Raw genomic sequence first — 16,975 nt, forward strand, 5'->3', positions numbered from 1 at the left:
GGTACACCCCCTTAGCACTAAGTAATGCAAAGCAGCGTGTAGCGTTGCTTTGCGTTACTTTCCCGTTATTTCCAGTGCTAAACAAGTTTAGCGATGGAAAGTAAGTCACTTTTGTGATGCAAACACAGTGTAAAACCTTAGTAAATCTCCCATTGTGTGTGGCACTGGGCACTGCTGACATTTTGGAAGAACTTGTACTGGTCCATGGAAGTGAACTCCTTCTTCTTGCACATGTAGCATTAGTCGTTGAGAAAGGTGACAACCAGATAGGTGATTTCTGGCATCAGATTAATTAACATCTGTCAACACCTGTAAGCATTTGCAATAAAGCTTGAATCTAGAAGCAGTGAGTAAGGGTTTCGAGATTAATATGAAAGTGATAAATAATTCTGAGATAGACACACGTCCACATAAAGTGAACAATTTGAAAATATGAAAAACTTGTCGTAAGATAGACTACGGCATGATTTTCCACTGCAAACATTTTTAACAGTTCCTCGGGTTGGATATGTTTGCGTGTTAGTAATTCCACAAAATGCTGGACTGATGTACCCTCTGCCACAATTCTTATGTTTCTATGTGTTTCTGTATTTATATTTTCATGAATATGAGTAAGTGTTAGATCTGGGGGTCTCTTGTTGGCAATGGTATTCACCTTTGTCCAAATAGGGACCCTTACTTCTAAGTCAGGATAAGGGGATTACACCCCTTAATAACCCCTGCTCACCCCCTTGGTAGCTTGGCACGAGCAGACAGGCTTATCTCAGAGGCAGTGTGTTAAGCATTTGTGAATATACACAGTAATACAGTAAAAACACTACAGATGAACACAACACAGGTGTTTATAAAAATAAGTATTCTTTATATATACTTAAATACAAGACCACAAACTACAAAAATCCACAATACTACACTTAAGATTACTTAAAAGATGATTAAAGTTGCTTAATTTAAGTTGATGATAAATGCGACAAAGTTCTCAACAAAGTACCTGGATGCTTAACGCAAAGTAAACAAAAGGCTCGCAAAAGGGAAGATGCATCAGTTTCGTGATCCGGGGGAGATGATGCGTCGTGCCTCAATGCTTACGCAGAGTAGGGGATGCGTTGTGATTCTTACCCGTGCGGAGGTGATCAGGGTCCTAATATTTATACCCCAAAATCCTTTGTTCTCTGAAGGCAGAGAGGCCTCTGCCTAGTCTAAACCAGTTCCTGAGCACTTTGTTTACATGACTCTCTTCTTCCTATCACTGTGCAGGGCAGAGACATCAGCCGCCCCACAGGAGGTGGATCCAGCACAGGGGAGGGAGCACTCTGTAGACATGATTCCTCCTTTCCTTTCACAGTGCACGGCAGAGACATCAGACAAGCCATAGGAGGTGGAGCCAGCATGGTAGAGAGAAGGCCCAGCCCTATTCAGGTCCCAGGTGCAACTCCTCCCTCCCATCTAGATGCAGATCTCTCTATTCACCACTGGGCTGCCCCAGCCTACCTCCTGGAATCCCCCAGCCCTGTCACTCAAAAACCCAGACAAGGAATGCACAACCCAGCAGAGGCAGGCCTGGATAGTTAGGCAAGAAAATACCTGGTTTCTAAAAGTGGTATTTTCAAACACAGAATATTAAAACCAACTTTACTAAAAGATTAATTTTATTATTCTGAGTTCAGGCATACTAAATTCGAATTTCTACCATGTTCCCTGAGTCAGTTAGGATTATAAGAATGTAATACTCTAACTGCCCATTCTGGCCTATGAGAACAGGTACCCTTCAATAGTGAGAAACAAAAGTGGCCGGAATTCACTATTAGAACATGCTACACACATCAGAGCATGTCCTACCTTATACTTACAATGCACCCTGGGCACCCATGGTGCACTGTACTAGGGGCTGACAGATAAATCAAATAACCCAATCATGGAATAACCAATTAATATATCAATTTCACATAGGGAGCACTTGCACTTTGGCACTGATTAGCAGTGGCACAGTGCCCAAAGCACAAAACCAGCAAAAACATATCAAAACAGAGGAGGCAATCTGTCAAAATGGAAGGGAGACTCACGCCAATGATGCCAAGTCTGACAGTAAGGTAGGAAAAGTATCCTACAACAAAACCTATCTTTTCATTACACTTTTTATACTTAACTTTGGGTAAAAATCTGGGTGCAATATAACTTGGTTACAGAGTTTTAAAGATGGGCTGAAAAACATTTCAATAAATGCCACATCCATGTAAACCCTCCCTACCCCTTTCCCCTCATTACCGTATTTCCAAAGAATCGCCCTCTCCCTTGAGAGAAGCAATTGTTTTGAATTTAATTGAGAGAAAAACAAATCGTTTCTGGATGACCGACCTATTGTTTTTTAATGCTGGAACATCTGGTTTTGAGCAGAAACCAACTTTGTGTTCTAAGGGATCAGTAAAGGGATAGCATTTTTGTAAAATGTCAGCATAACCTTGAAAATTTCACTGCTTTAGTAGTGGTTTTGCAATCAGTTGAACTTGTAAAATAGAAAAGTAATCAGTCGGGAATGTTGGGGAGATGCTAGGGCCGTCATTATATAAATTCACCTCATTCTCTTTCCGTCTCTCAGGTAACAACCCAACTCTGGATGTAAAGCGGGATTTTAAAACCGAAATTAAATAGATCTTCTTCATGCATGCAGGGAAAGCATGGAATTGGTAGTCAGGATAATGGAAACCTTTCGAGTTTTTTTTTATTTAGTTGCAATGATGCGAGATAGGGTGGTTAAAAGTGGAATACTGGAGGATTCGTAACTAAATAAAGTGGAAATTGTTTCCCTACATAGCGACAATTGCTGTTGTGAAGAGGAGACGAGTAAATAATGAAAATTAAAAAATTACATTAAACCAGTACTATTTACCAGATGCTTTACTATAGCAATTTATAAACACCCTTACGACCAACAACTGGATCCTAACCTATTGACAAATCAGTGCACAATGAGAGAACTGTAACTCGCATAATGGTGAACTAAAGAGGAGCTGCTCTCTGTTCCTGAATCTTCATGAGGATCCACTCTTGTGGCTTCCTTTGAAAACCTTGATACCATAATAATAGCACCATGACTGAGGTCCTACTTTTAAATGTAAAAATCACAGAAGCTCTAGTGGCTCTCAAAGTGGCAAAATTACAGAATTCTAGGGAAACCCACCCATCAAAATAGACTGAAAGAGGTAAATGGGAGATCGAAGAGAGCAAGAGTGGGGGAAAGAAAAAACATAACAAACATTTCAGAGATAGTGACACAAATGACAGTAGCTAGGTTTACAAACAGTTTCAAGGCGCAATACCACCCTGGAGTTAGTCAAATAATTAGTCCAGGAAAGAGATGGAATAAATCATTATTCAAGGTTGGAATGGTGATGGAACTATCTTTTCCCAAAGAAAAGAAAACAGATTTTAAAGTGAAATTGCACTTTTGTGCTAATTGAGAAAGTGGTATCATGCGAATAAACATACTCTGGAAATCTGTGACAGATTGCTTCCATGCCCCATCCCTTACTATATCACAGATATATACTCATAGCAACTTAAAAGTTTTTTGTGTACATTTCAGGTTGACTGGACGAGAAGAGCATCAAGTGTTTCAATATTTCACAGTGCAGAAAATGGAGGCCTCAGACAGCACATTAACCATTAACATTGGAGGTGTCCGGTTTAAAACCTTCTCCAGCACACTGAAGACTTTTCCGGGGACCAAGCTTGCCAACCTCACTGAATCTCACGCCCCCAGCACCTACGACTTTGACCCCAATCTGAACGAGTTCTTCTTTGACAGAAATCCCAGTGTTTTTGGTTATGTGATGGAATATTACCGAACAGGGCGACTTCACTTCCCAAGTGAAATCTGCAGGTCTGTCTTTGTGGAGGAGCTGGAGTTTTGGGATATTAATGAATCACATCTGGCTCGGTGTTGTTGGCTAAACCTGAGCAGCAAGGACTGTGACCTCGAAGATTTCAACATCTGGGCTGAGAAGGATCAAACCGACGAGGAAGGGTTTCTCACCACAAATTCAACAGGAAGAACAGACTTCAGCTGCAGAGCAAGATGGCAACCGCGGATCTGGGCACTTTTCAAAATACCGCCTTCTTCTGCATCTGCCGTGGTAATATTCCTCATGTTTTATATGGGCACTTGCATGCAAGCTCTATTATACTGCTTTATGAATTCTTTGAGGTTGGAGAACTCAAGTGTCACTCATCGCATGTTAAACCATCACACTTATAGGTCAGGCTAAGCTCTCACTCACAACAGTCTGAATGTCATGCTAGGTCAATAATGTTAGTCCTCCAAGTTTGGTTCTGTGGTTATTTCTACTGTGTACAGAGCAGACCCCAAGAGCTGAAAAGTCCAAAGAAAGCACTCACAGCACATAGCAAATCCCATTGCAGCTCTTGGGAGAGAATGCCCTGGACACATCAGAGCTTGGACGCGCCACTTGAGTATGACATAGTCTGCTTATTTAATGTAGACATTGGCATATGTTATCCATTGTTAATCCATTCATTTTATATTTATTTTACTTTTTAAAAAAGATTTTACGAATGACATTTGCTATGTCCCCACTCATGTCAAATGTTGTGTGATGTAAATTCCTGTGATGTCTTTAAATATGTTAATTAGTACTTTCTTCTTGGAATTTTTGAAAACATGCGATCTCTGCATGAGTCCCACTACAGCATAGAATTAATCTAATGTGTGACAAAGTGAAGGCAGCGATGAACCTTTCTAGACATGTGTTTGGTAGGAGTCTAAAGCTCGGAATATCATTGTTTGTATTTCACCAGTGTTAATATTTTGTATTAAGACTACAGACTAGGTGTCCCATCATCATGGCCTCTCCTTGCTCTCAGCACAAAGGACAGCAACTGTTTGTGTGCACCTGCAGTGTGTAAAATCACTTCAATTAACCGAATATTTCCCTGAGTTAGTGCATTACCATTAGACAGCACAGCTAAGAAAACGAAAGAGGCAAATATAGCTCACTGCACTGTCTGAAAATGAAGCATTACCTCGGAAAACTTTCAGGTCAAATGTATTGACATTATGCACCTCAGGTGCATAAAGTCAGGCACTCGCTCTGCACCGAGGCAGCAAAGTTCATCGTGATATGGCCCTAGTTGCTTCCCAGGTGTTCCCTTCCTGTTTACCTCAAGAAGTTGTCAGAGTATCAATGCAATGCACAGAGTCACCCTTGAAAGGAAAGGCAAACATGTCTTATGGTATCTCAAAACTGGACATTGAATTCACCAGTGGCCAAAAAGTCCACCAAGCTGCGTCCAGATGCAAAGGAGCTTGAATCTAGCCCGTACTGAAGCTCATGCAGTTTCTTAGAAAAATCCCATATGTGGTTTATTTGCTTGTGTGTGCTGAGGGAGGTACTTGTAAGAGCAGCATTCAGAGGGCACAATAGCACAAACTCCTGCTTTGCTGCTAAAATGTTATCCAATGCCATTCTATTCTGAAATCAGCATCTTGGCATGAGCATCTAGCTGATCTACTGTGGACCAGATTAATTTTAATCTGCTTGGTGCAGGGTCACCACTCTTGCCACAGGTCCTTATCAAGTAAGGAGGAATCGACACTGGAGCAAAGTTAAACCATAGGTTTATTAAACATTCATGAATGCGGTCTCCAGCCGACAAGTACCATTGAGATACTCAAGGAGAGAGCACACTTGAACAATGGTTATGTGGGTTTTTAGAGGGAAGATCACAGACAAGGAACGCCCAGAGGTCAATATAGCTCTGGGAAAACCACACGCATGAGAGAATCAGTAAGAATCAACCATCTTTGTGCCTTGTGTAACTGTCGCGTCCTGAGGCTGCATGATAAGATAGGTTATCTGAGCAAACTTTATCTAAGGCTTTACCTTTGTTGAAAAAACACACGAAACCCACACTGCAGACATCAGCTGTTCTTTTGTGCTGACTTTGCATCTTTACCTTAAATAACAACAGTGGTCCTTAAAAAATCATTTAGAACATTAGAAAAAATCTAGTCTGTAATAAGTACTATATTCCGTAGTGTCCAGCCGGACATACAATTTAATCAAGTAAATGTTTACAGTATTTTAAGAGCAACCAACAATAACGTGGGATGCAATCCTGCATCCAGTACATGAGAACACAACAAACATACATATAAACATTAGGATTTTCAGGAAAAAAGAGAGAGGAAGCTTTGGGTCAGTGTAAATACAAAACAAGCTATCCATAAAAGTGATCACACTAATGTAACACAGTGATTGTCTGTGTGAAACTATTCAAGAGGTCGACAAAGTTTCGATCCCTTTAGACGTATAATGGGATCATCATCAGGACTGTTTAAATCACATGCCTGAATATTAGATCTACCTTGGCTCTGATGGAGCCTCTGGGCGCAGTATCTGTACTGTGAGGAAGGTTCCTCAATGTCGATAGCCGCGGGAAAAATCATCCGATAATGCGGGAATCGTTCGGGGGACAATGCCTTCTACACCGGCGTCGGTGACCTTGTTTGGGTTTCTGCATACATGATGGCCGAGATCTAGCCTATTGAAGGCTGCATGTTTACGCAGCCTTCAATGTCTAAATTTTAGATTTGTTACCTGTTTATGTAGGTGTGGTGTGAAGGATAGAGCCAGGTTGAAAACAGGACAAAGGTGAGCATGGATGAGGCACAGCTGAATTACAAAACGAAATAATTAGTTTGTACATTTTCACAGTCCTTCTTTTTCAGCTGTGCTGAATCTATCAGAAAAGGTACACGTGTTAGTTTCATATACTAATATTCATTAGTTTATCTATTTCAAGTTGCAACATCATTTCTTGATTAGGTTCATGAACACTGACCGGGGAAGGTTTAATACTACCACAGACGTTTATACAAGTGGTACATATCATAGGGGCACATTGAATGCAGCAGCAGCAAGTGAGAAAGATGGCTCCTCTGATTACTATTCCCATTAATAACTTCCAACCCCAAGTGGAGATAAGTCCCTGTAAACACCCAGACCAGGACCATGTTCCTCGGTCGTGATGTATTTCTGCAGCTATTTTATGTAACTTGGAAATGGCGTTATATACAGAAGGGGCGTGGTCAGGTATGAACATGTAACAGCTACTACCGATGATGCGGCATGCTCCGCCACGATCGACGAGCACTACATCAAGCACCATTCTATTCTGAAGAGTTACAATCCTTGTAGTGTGGCGCTCTTCTGTAATATTTCCTAAGCCCTTGCTGTCTGATTAGTTACTGCTTCTACTACTCGGGTTAGGCATCTAATCTTTCTACTATTTAGGGTTGCACCAACAAAGAAAAAGAGTCCCAGATTAAAATCAACGTATTTCTGCAAAGCTGTATCAGTCTGATCTACTTCATCACTATTTATGTTTTTTTTAAATCTATTTAAAGAGATGTCTTTAAACAATTTCTGGTCTTTGTGATAGGAGGCATGTGCTAATTAACATAGGGGGAAGCAAAAAGGACACATAGCAAATCCCAGACCAACCAACGGGTAATTGGTAGTAACTCTTATTTCCTCAAATAAAGTAAGTTATGTGGGAAGACAGAAAAGTGCTATTGTTTGTTCCAGTAATATTTAAAACAGTGGTACAGTCACTTTTTCCCACAGGAATACTGCCGATACTGCTCACACAAAGTTCTGCTCGGGCTCTGGTTACAGTGAGAACAGGAGGACCATTACCCTTAGCTGTTCGGGTGTTGGGGAAAACATATCTGGTGGAGGAATTTCCTCTGCAATATTCCTCCATTTCCCATACAGTTCCTTTGGCTTGGGAATCTCCTTCTTCATCAGGGTAACAGACCCTGTTGAGCTGGGCATTGAGTCTACCCACATCAGCAAAAACCTTGTGACTTATTTCAGTGACCCTCAATAATGCAAACGAGGCTCTACAGGAACCATTATGTGAGAATTGCAAGGGAATAACAGGTGTTTCTCCCTTTTTCTGATGAGCTGGCATCATTCCACTTACCCAAAAATTTGGTAATGTTCGTAGCATTGTTGGTATGATGTAGCATTTGTATGAAAGTGTTATTGAGGTAAGACACCCGATGTTTCTGTTCATGGTAGGGAACGGAAAAATAAAAATGTTCTGTGGGGACAGGAGTAGTAGCGGGCAATAGGGTTTGAGCCGCAATCAGTTTCTCCGTTGTCCAAAAAACTGCTGCCAACATTATCAATAGTATGATCAGAGTCACCACACACAGAGTCTTGTCTTTGTTTCGCAACTTAGATCCCAATTTCTGCATTTCTCCTTCTCGGTCTCGATACAATCACAGGTCGGAGCGAGATCCAGGCAACACTGAACACGTATCACAGCCCCCTCTGATTCTGTGATCCCACCGTGCTGCAGCCGAACCGTTCCACTAATTGAAATCGGTCCTCCGGTATCTCTATCTGCTCCTTCCCTTCCTTGGTCGTAGATCGTACCTTGCTACTGAAGGTGTAGTTTGATCAGGAAACAAAGGGGCAGATTTACAAGCCCCTTGCGCCCCTTTTACGCCGCCGTTGCGTTACTTTTGTGATTCAGCGGCGGCGCAAAAGATACACCATGGTGCGGGGTATTTACAACTTGATGCATCTGGGAGATGCATCACGTTGTAAAGCCCTGCACCAGAAGGAGGCGTTCCTGCGCAGGGGGAGGTGTTCCTGCGCAGGGGGGGGCGTTCCGGCGCAGGAACGCCTCCTAAAAGTGGCTGAGTGAAATCTACAAGATTTCACTCAGTCACTTTTGGGCCCATGCTGCGTTAAAACCCACCGCCAGCTTGAAGCAGGCATAAGGATTGACGCAACATTGTAAGATAGGGCCCCCAGAGCATTGCTGGAGCTGCGTTGCGCTTGCGACACAACTCCAGCAATGCGCTGCTTTTACGGCACAGATGCGTCACGCATTTGTGCCGTTTTTGCCCCATGGTGCGCCGCATTGTAAATGCGGCACATCCATGGTGGCGGAGGCATGGCACACAATAATTGGCGCATCCCTGCTGATACGCAGGGATGCGCCAGTTATTGTAAATCTGCCCCAAAGAATCTTCATTCAGGGGAGCAACACTTTTCTGAGTTTGTAAGATATCTTTCAGATCGTTTCTCCCTTCTGGCTGGAGAACAGTTGCTGGGATTCTTTGGCAGTGGCTTCCATGTACCCAGTGACGTCTGTTGGTGACATGGACAGCAGTTCGGGTTGCCAGGAACACTTGCTCGACATTTTTCCAGCGAGGTTCCAGATTCTTAGAATGCTGTAAGTTTCTTAGGACTACGAACTCTCCAGGTTGGAGACTATGGCCCGGACCCTCTGTTTTGTCTGGAATAGCTTCACGCACCTGCTGATGAATCAGAAACAGTTTTTCAGTCAAGTTTTTAAGATAATCACTCAAAACAGGGTACTGTATTTCTTTACATTTGGTCTTGGGGGTCCCCATACATTCATAGGCCTACCAAAGACTATCTCTTAGCGAGAAAATCCAACCTTACTGTGTGGGATGGAACAAACAGATAATAACGCTAGGGGCAAAGCATCAGGCCATTTAAGTCCCGTTTTTGCTTGGATTTTAGGTAGTTTGAGTTTCAGGGTGGCATTGTATCTTCCTACCAAACCCGCTGCCTGAGGATAATTAGCAGCATGAAACTTCTGTTTTACCCCTAAACCTTTCATTAGGTATTCTATTATCTGCCCAGTAAAGTGGGGGCCATTGTCACTTCATAACATTCTACAAACCCCGTAACAAGGGAAGAATTCTTAAAAATAATTTTAGCTGTTGTCAAGGCTGTGTTGTCTTTGGTGGGATAGGCTTCTACCCACTTACTGAAAGAACAGACTACAACTAATATGTACTTTAGATTGTTACAGCGCTCCAATTGAATGTAGTCCATTTGGAGTGCTTCAAAGGGAACCTGAGGTGGAGAAAATCCACCAGTAGGGTTTGATACTCCCTTCCCAGGATTGTGCTGTAAACAGATCATACAATTTTTAACCAAATGTTCAGCCATTTTCCGTGTAAACGGACTATCCCAGACTGGATCTAATTGGAAAATAATGCTTTTGGCACTAACAAGAGCAGGTCAATGAGCCATAGTTACAAAAGGCAATACATAGGCATAGGGCAATTTCCATTTCAACATATCTTTTAATCTCCAACATCCTTCATCATCTAACTCTCCTTCCTTTTGCCATTCTGCCCTTTCTTGTTCAGTGGCTGATTGCTGTATATCCTTAATCTCTGTATACATGTTTCCCCATCTTTCAGCTTGGGATCGTAGTACATACATTTTACTTGCGAGTGCACTTGCAGTTTCTCGTGTAACTTCGTCAGCAAAAGCATTTCCTTGTCCCTCTTTGTCTGTAACTTTCTTGTGGGCACTACATTTGATAATGGCTACACTCTTTGGCAATGTCAAAGCAGTAAGAAGACTATTTACCAGTTCACCATGTTGTATTTTAGAGTCATGGGGGGTTAGGAATCCCCGTTCCTTCCACAGCTTGCCAAAGTTGTGTGCCACACCAAAGGCATACTGACTATCTGCATACATGTTTACAATTAATCCTGACTAAGTTCTCAAGCTCTCAAGAGTGCAATGAGTTCAGCTGTTTTGGCAGATTTTTGTGGGATACGGGCTGTTTCCACCACAGTCTGTAATGTAGTTATGGCATAGGATGCAGAGGTAGTGACATCAGATAGCTTTGTAGTATGTTTATCTAGGGACCTGTATCGATACTCCTATTTCTGATCCTTGTCCGGTTATAATTCACTAATATCCATACAACGGCACAGAAACCCGTTTTCAGATTAGTCATAGCGCATGCTGTCACATTGAGCAAGCACTATTCCTCCAGCCCCCTAGAAAGCACACCGAGTTCTCTAAACAAACCAAGCCTCCAGCAAACCTGGGAAATCCCCGCTGCTATTGTTTTGATTTCGTTCGAGAACTCCTGTAAAGAATGTAAGAACGACCAGTTCTTAATGACATCCTTATTGACGTCTTATGTCCATCCTTACGTCAAACCCGGCACCTTTCAGGTATAAATATACCGACGCTGCCCTAAGTAAATACACGGTGGTGATGAGCTTGGAGCAGCGACTACTTGCCGGAGAGCCCAGCTGATGCAGAGAGCCCACGGACGCTGCCCCTCCCTTTTGACACGCTGAGGAAGACGCTGCCTTTCCTCTTGCCGAGGAATCCAGCCTCCAGCGTTTCCAGCTTGCCCTCGCGGGTAACTGGGATACCAGCCCTCCTGCCTTCTAAATCCCAGGTACTGAACTGATTAACCCCTTACAGAGAATTCTTGAGTCAGATTCTTGGCAAAACAAACTTAACTAAAACTGCTACTTACTTACTCCCTCCCATGTATTAGGCTTAGGTCAGGTACACCGGGGTAGGCGTAGTTAGAAGCAACAGTTGAGTACGATTAGTCAATGTATATATGTATGTATATCTTTTATCCATTTTAAAGTATCATATGGCTAAGAAACCATATCAATGCTTTTACAGTATTATTTTATAATCCTGCTTTTACTGTATGCACTTTACTTAACTATAAGTATTGCAATTGTAGCGATTCATTTCTCTTGTATGAGAAAAGAGACTGATCAATAAATAACACCTTTTATTGAAAACGCCCTTCTCTTCTTTTCTCTACAATCTGGTGAAACTAAGTATGCACGTATTGACTGAGTAAAATAGCTGTCTTTTGTTTTCACACGACTCGAGAGATATACTCTTGATCAGGGAGAGCAAAGTTGTCATGTTCTATGGTTGTCAGAAACTAAATCCCTTCTTGTCTATCCAGGGAGGTTAAACTCCTCCTCGCCTATTCGAGAAAGTTTCTAGTGAACTCTGAGCTAGCTGGCACACAAAACTTAAGTCTAATATCGTCAGTAGAAGACCTAGTTAACCTCTGTCCTACGTCTATACTATTGAAGATATTATTCCAATGCGCAGAGCCTATTGGGATAATAGGAACTACACTACAGCTTTAGACAAGAACCGTCCACCCATAGTTCTCCCACAGGGTCTAACACAGGTGTACCCTTTAGATCTATTCTTTCCTTAGTTTGTTCTTCTGTGAAAAAAATACAGTCATTCAAATCATGAGCTTCTTTTGCTGGCAAAGGTAACAATATAACTGGGTTCAATGTCAAGCATCTCTTAAGTGTGATATGAGGTGCCAAAAGTGTGAGTTTGTATCCTGTGAGTCTAGCGCTAGTCAAGTGTTGTGTCTTAGTCTGATTCAGAAGTACATCCAAGGAATGTCGTACCATGACCATAAGCTTGTTACCTAACACTATTCCCTCAGATTGCCATATAGAAATCGCTGTGGCGGCAACTGCTCTGAGACAACCTGGAAGTCCTCTGGCCACCGGGTCTAATAAAGCTGAAAAATAAGCACAGGGACGATGCTTATTACCATGTGGCTGTGTCAAAACTGACAATACACATCCTTCTCTCTTGTGTACATATAATATGAAAGGCTTTGCATAGTCTGGAGTGCCTAACACTGGAGCAGAACAAAGGGATGCACAGAGCTGCTGATATGCTTCCTGACATTCAGATGTCCATGGTAGAGTAGAGGGAGTGTCTTTAGTAACAAGAGACAAAAGAGGTTTGATGATAAGGGAGACATTTGGGATCTACAGTAGGAAGTAATTCCAATAAGTGCCCTGACTTCTTTTTGGGTACCTGGAATCGAAATTTTTAGAATAATTTGAACACTGCCTTTAGTTTGAGTGCAACCTTCCTTAGACTAGAGGTGACCTGAATAAGTGACCTCAGATTGACAATATTGCAGTTTATTCTTAGAGACTGTATGTCCCTTGATAGCAAGGTGCTGTAAAAAAGAGAGAGTGGTCTCTTTACAATGCTCAGCTGTGTCTGCAGCTAGCAAAATATCATCAACATATTGCACTAGTGTAACTCCTGGTGGCAAAAGAAGTTCATCCAACTGTCGCTTAAGTGCCTGACTGTATATGCTAGGGCTTTCTGTAAAGCCTTGTTGAGCCCTACAAAATCTAAATGAGCGACCTCGTAATGAAAACCCCAAAAGATATCTACTGTTTTCATGTATAGAAATAGAGAAAAATACATTTTAGAGGTCGATAACAGAGAATACAGTTGCTGTAGGTGGGATTAATGTCAACAAAGTCGTAATATCAGAGACAACAGGATATTGAGGGATCACTATTTTGTTGACCTCTCTAAAATTAATCACAAATTTGTAAATCTTATCCCTTGTTCCATCGCCCCGTTTTAGAATGGAGAGAATGGGTCTATTGCATACATTAGAGGAAACTTCCTCAACAACTCCTGTACGTATCATGTCATCAATGATAGATATCAATGCATCCTCATCTTTTGATATTTTATATTGTGGGACCGTTGGTAAGGAAGCATCCCCTTGGACCTGTATATGTACTGGGGAAATGTCCATTCTTCCCACATCTGTGTCAGCAGTAGCCCAAATACATGAAGGGACAGAATCAAGATCCGAACATAAAGAAAAATTATATTATTTAGGCAATTTTGTTTTCCCAAAAATAACACGTACTCCAGATGGGGAACAATGTATAGTAGCATGAAAATATTTCAAGAGATCAATTCCCATCAGATTATCTGGAGCATGAGGGGGAAGTAAAAAAGGGGCTGGAGTGATGACATTCTCAACCTGCAAAGGTAGTTTATGGGACACAGGGCTAGGAGTTGGTGTTCCATCAAACCCTATAGATGTGATCATTTGGCCAGACAAGGGTATCCCAGGGACCAGTTTCTGAGATATCACACTACATGCTGCCCCTGTATCCACTAAAAATATCTGATCGTGCCCAAGTATGGTGGCTGTTATATAGGGCCCTGACTGATCTACAGGTATCTCAACTGGTCCTCCTTGTCCTACGGTGTCCTAGGCAAAATGTGTTCCCACATTTTCCTCTGATTCCCAATCCTCCATAGAATATTGATTATTTCGTTGATCAAAATAGTTTCCTAACCTATTCCTCTCTGGAGCTTGAACCTGCTGTGGCTGCTGTAGGGGAACTGAAGTCCCTCGATTACTATTCACTTGTCCCCTTACTCTCCCACCAACAGCTAAAACAGGACATTCAGAACTCCAATGTCCTTTCTCTTTGTAATAAGCACACTGATCCAGCCCTAATGGAGTATTTCTACGCGGTGGCCATACTGGAGGTACTTGTCTATAATTCTGACCATAATTCTGGCCACGGCCTTGACCTTGGGGTCCATAGGCATGAACCATCATCCCCTAAGTTTTCAATTCTTTTAGTTTTCCTTATTTTCGTTCTTGCTTAGTGGTAACCTGATTCTGGTAATACTGAGCCATATCTAATATAGCTTTCAGAGTCACTGAAGCCATTTGCTCTCAGAATTCTTTAAGCGTACCGATATCTCAGGAAGCTAATTTCCCACAAATCTATCTTCAAATAAATGTGCATCCATAGGTGTAGATATATCTTGCCCGCTAAAATCATGGAACACTTCCTCAAAGCGAGTAAAGAAATCAGGGACGGCCTCTCCCTGTTTTTTGTTTACAAGCAGTAAGGAGTGCCCAATCTATTTTTCTAGCTTGAACCATCATTTTTATGTAAGAAATTATGTGACCAGGAAGATCCAGTATGACCTGACTAGGTTTCTGACCAGGTTTCTTATCTCTATAAGCTGTTATTATGGCAGCCCAATCTCCTTCCAAATCAACAGCATGATCCTGTTTCTGGGTAAGTCGCCACATATCTGGTGGCAGGATCATACCAAAAAACATATCAATATCTGCTAAAAGCATGATACAAGAATCAATGGCTGCCTGTACATCATCATAAAATCATCTAGGATTTTTCCGTATGTCTGGTAGGGAGGCTTTTAAAGTGAGTACATCCATTCTTTTCCAGGGCATGCATATCCAATTATACAAAAAATTAGCTCTAGCATTAGCACTAATTGGGTCGTCATTATCTGCATTCCCTCTTCCAGGAATGAACTGTGGTGCGGCTTCCCTCATAGTAGAGCCTTCCCTGCGAGTATTTCAATTTCAATTTCAATTTTATTTGAATATGATTTGGAACTCGATTGAGATCCACATATAAACAAAACATAAATGACAACAAAAATTACAAAACATAAAATCCATTAAAATACATTCTATTTATACAGAGACTGGAGAATGGAAATCATATCTATTAATATAATTCTAAGAAACATTTAAAAAAGTTAAAAATTCTGTAACAAAACATTTCATTGGGAGGGTTGAAAATGGCATCGAGTAAAGATTTAGCAGAGAAAATGCTTAACTGTAAACATATTGGTCTCACCCACTTTCGGCGATGAGCCATTAGGGCAGGGCATATGAAAAGGATATGGGCAATAGCCTGGATTGAGTTGTTATTGCTACATAAATTACATTTATCGGAGAACCATACCATCTAGCTAGTAATTTATTTAAAGGGAGAAGATCATGTCTCAAGAGGAACCAAAAACGGCATAGGGCGTGGGGGAGGTTCCAGGATGCATAAGGTTGTATATATTTAATTTCATTTCAAATTAATCTAGGGAGGGCACAAGGTGTCACTGGAACAGTAATGCACAATAAAACAGTCACAGACCTACAAATACACGTTATAACAAATAAAATATTTTTTAAAAGGGGTGGGCACAGCACAGCCTTCTTCAGTCTCTGAGGGCCTCAGAGGGCCCGGGCTCCGACCCGCGATGCGCGTTGGGAAATCAATTAAGTACAAAAAGAGAGGAGAAGGCGGAGGACGCCCGGGAAGAGGCACCAGCTGTGGATGGAGGAGAGAATGCTGGTCCTCGCAGTCCCGGGCGCCCGCTCTGTCTCCTCGCAATCAGGAACTTCCACGAGCCGTCCCAGCCTCTCGGCGTCCAATGGCAAATCACTCAGCAGGAGTCTGAAAGTCACCAGGCAGGGTAAAGCAAAGACCAACAATCAGACAACTGCTGCGAGCGGCTCCCGCGAAGCGGGGGCCGCGAGCAGTAATAAGGCGGTAAGTGGGGGCGGAGCACGCCCGGGAAGAGGCACCAGCTGTAGATGGAGGAGAGAATGCTGGTCCTCGCAGTCCCGGGCGCCCGCTCTGTCTCCTGGCAATCAGGAACTTCCCCGAGCTGTCCCAGCCTCTCGGCGTCCAATGGCAAATCACTCAGCAGGAGTCTGAAAGTCACCAGGCAGGGTAAAGCAAAGACCAAGAATCGGACAACTGCTGCGAGCGGCTCCCGCGAAGCGGGGGCCGCGAGCAGTAATGAGGCGGTAAGTGGGGGCGGAGCACGCCCGGGAAGAGGCACCAGCTGTGGATGGAGGAGAGAATGCTGGTCCTCGCAGTCCCGGGCGCCCGCTCTGTCTCCTCGCAATCAGGAACTTCCCCGAGCTGTCCCAGCCTCTCGGCGTCCAATGGCAAATCACTCAGCAGGAGTCTGAAAGTCACCAGGCAGGGTAAAGCAAAGACCAAGAATCGGACAACTGCTGCGAGCGGCTCCCGCGAAGCGGGGGCCGCGAGCAGTAATGAGGCGGTAAGGGGGGGCGGAGCACGCCCGGGAAGAGGCACCAGCTGTGGATGGAGGAGAGAATGCTGGTCCTCGCAGTCCCGGGCGCCCGCTCTGTCTCCTCGCAATCAGGAACTTCCCCGAGCTGTCCCAGCCTCTCGGCGTCCAATGGCTAATCACTCAGCAGGAGTCTGAAAGTCACCTGGCAGGGTAAAGCAAAGACCAAGAATCGGACAACTGCTGCGAGCGGCTCCCGCGAAGCGTGGGCCGCTAGCACTAATGAGGCGGTAAGTGGGGGCGGAGTACGCTCGGGAAGAGGCACCAGCTGTGGATGGAGGAGAGAATGCTGGTCCTCGCAGTCCCGGGCGCCCGCTCTGTCTCCTCGCAATTAGGAACTTCCCCGAGCTGTCCCAGCCTCTCGGCGTCCAATGGCAAATCACTCAGCA

At 43.1% G+C, this 16,975-nt stretch overlaps 1 protein-coding gene across 2 annotated transcripts in view; it reads left to right on the forward strand.

Moving 5' to 3' along the window:
• Positions 1-16,975, forward strand: part of LOC144800195 (voltage-gated potassium channel KCNC3-like) — a 96,444-nt gene that overhangs the window by 29,217 nt on the left and 50,252 nt on the right. For both annotated transcript variants that reach the window (XM_078671661.1, XM_078671660.1), the window contains exon 2: positions 3,584-4,133. In XM_078671661.1, the coding sequence (XP_078527787.1) occupies positions 3,636-4,133 (498 nt within the window). In that variant the 5' untranslated portion in view covers positions 3,584-3,635. The remainder of the gene's footprint in view (positions 1-3,583; positions 4,134-16,975) is intronic.

This window comes from Lissotriton helveticus, chromosome 1_2 (assembly GCF_964261635.1).
Source record: "Lissotriton helveticus chromosome 1_2, aLisHel1.1, whole genome shotgun sequence".
Classification (NCBI taxonomy): Eukaryota; Metazoa; Chordata; class Amphibia; order Caudata; family Salamandridae; genus Lissotriton; species Lissotriton helveticus.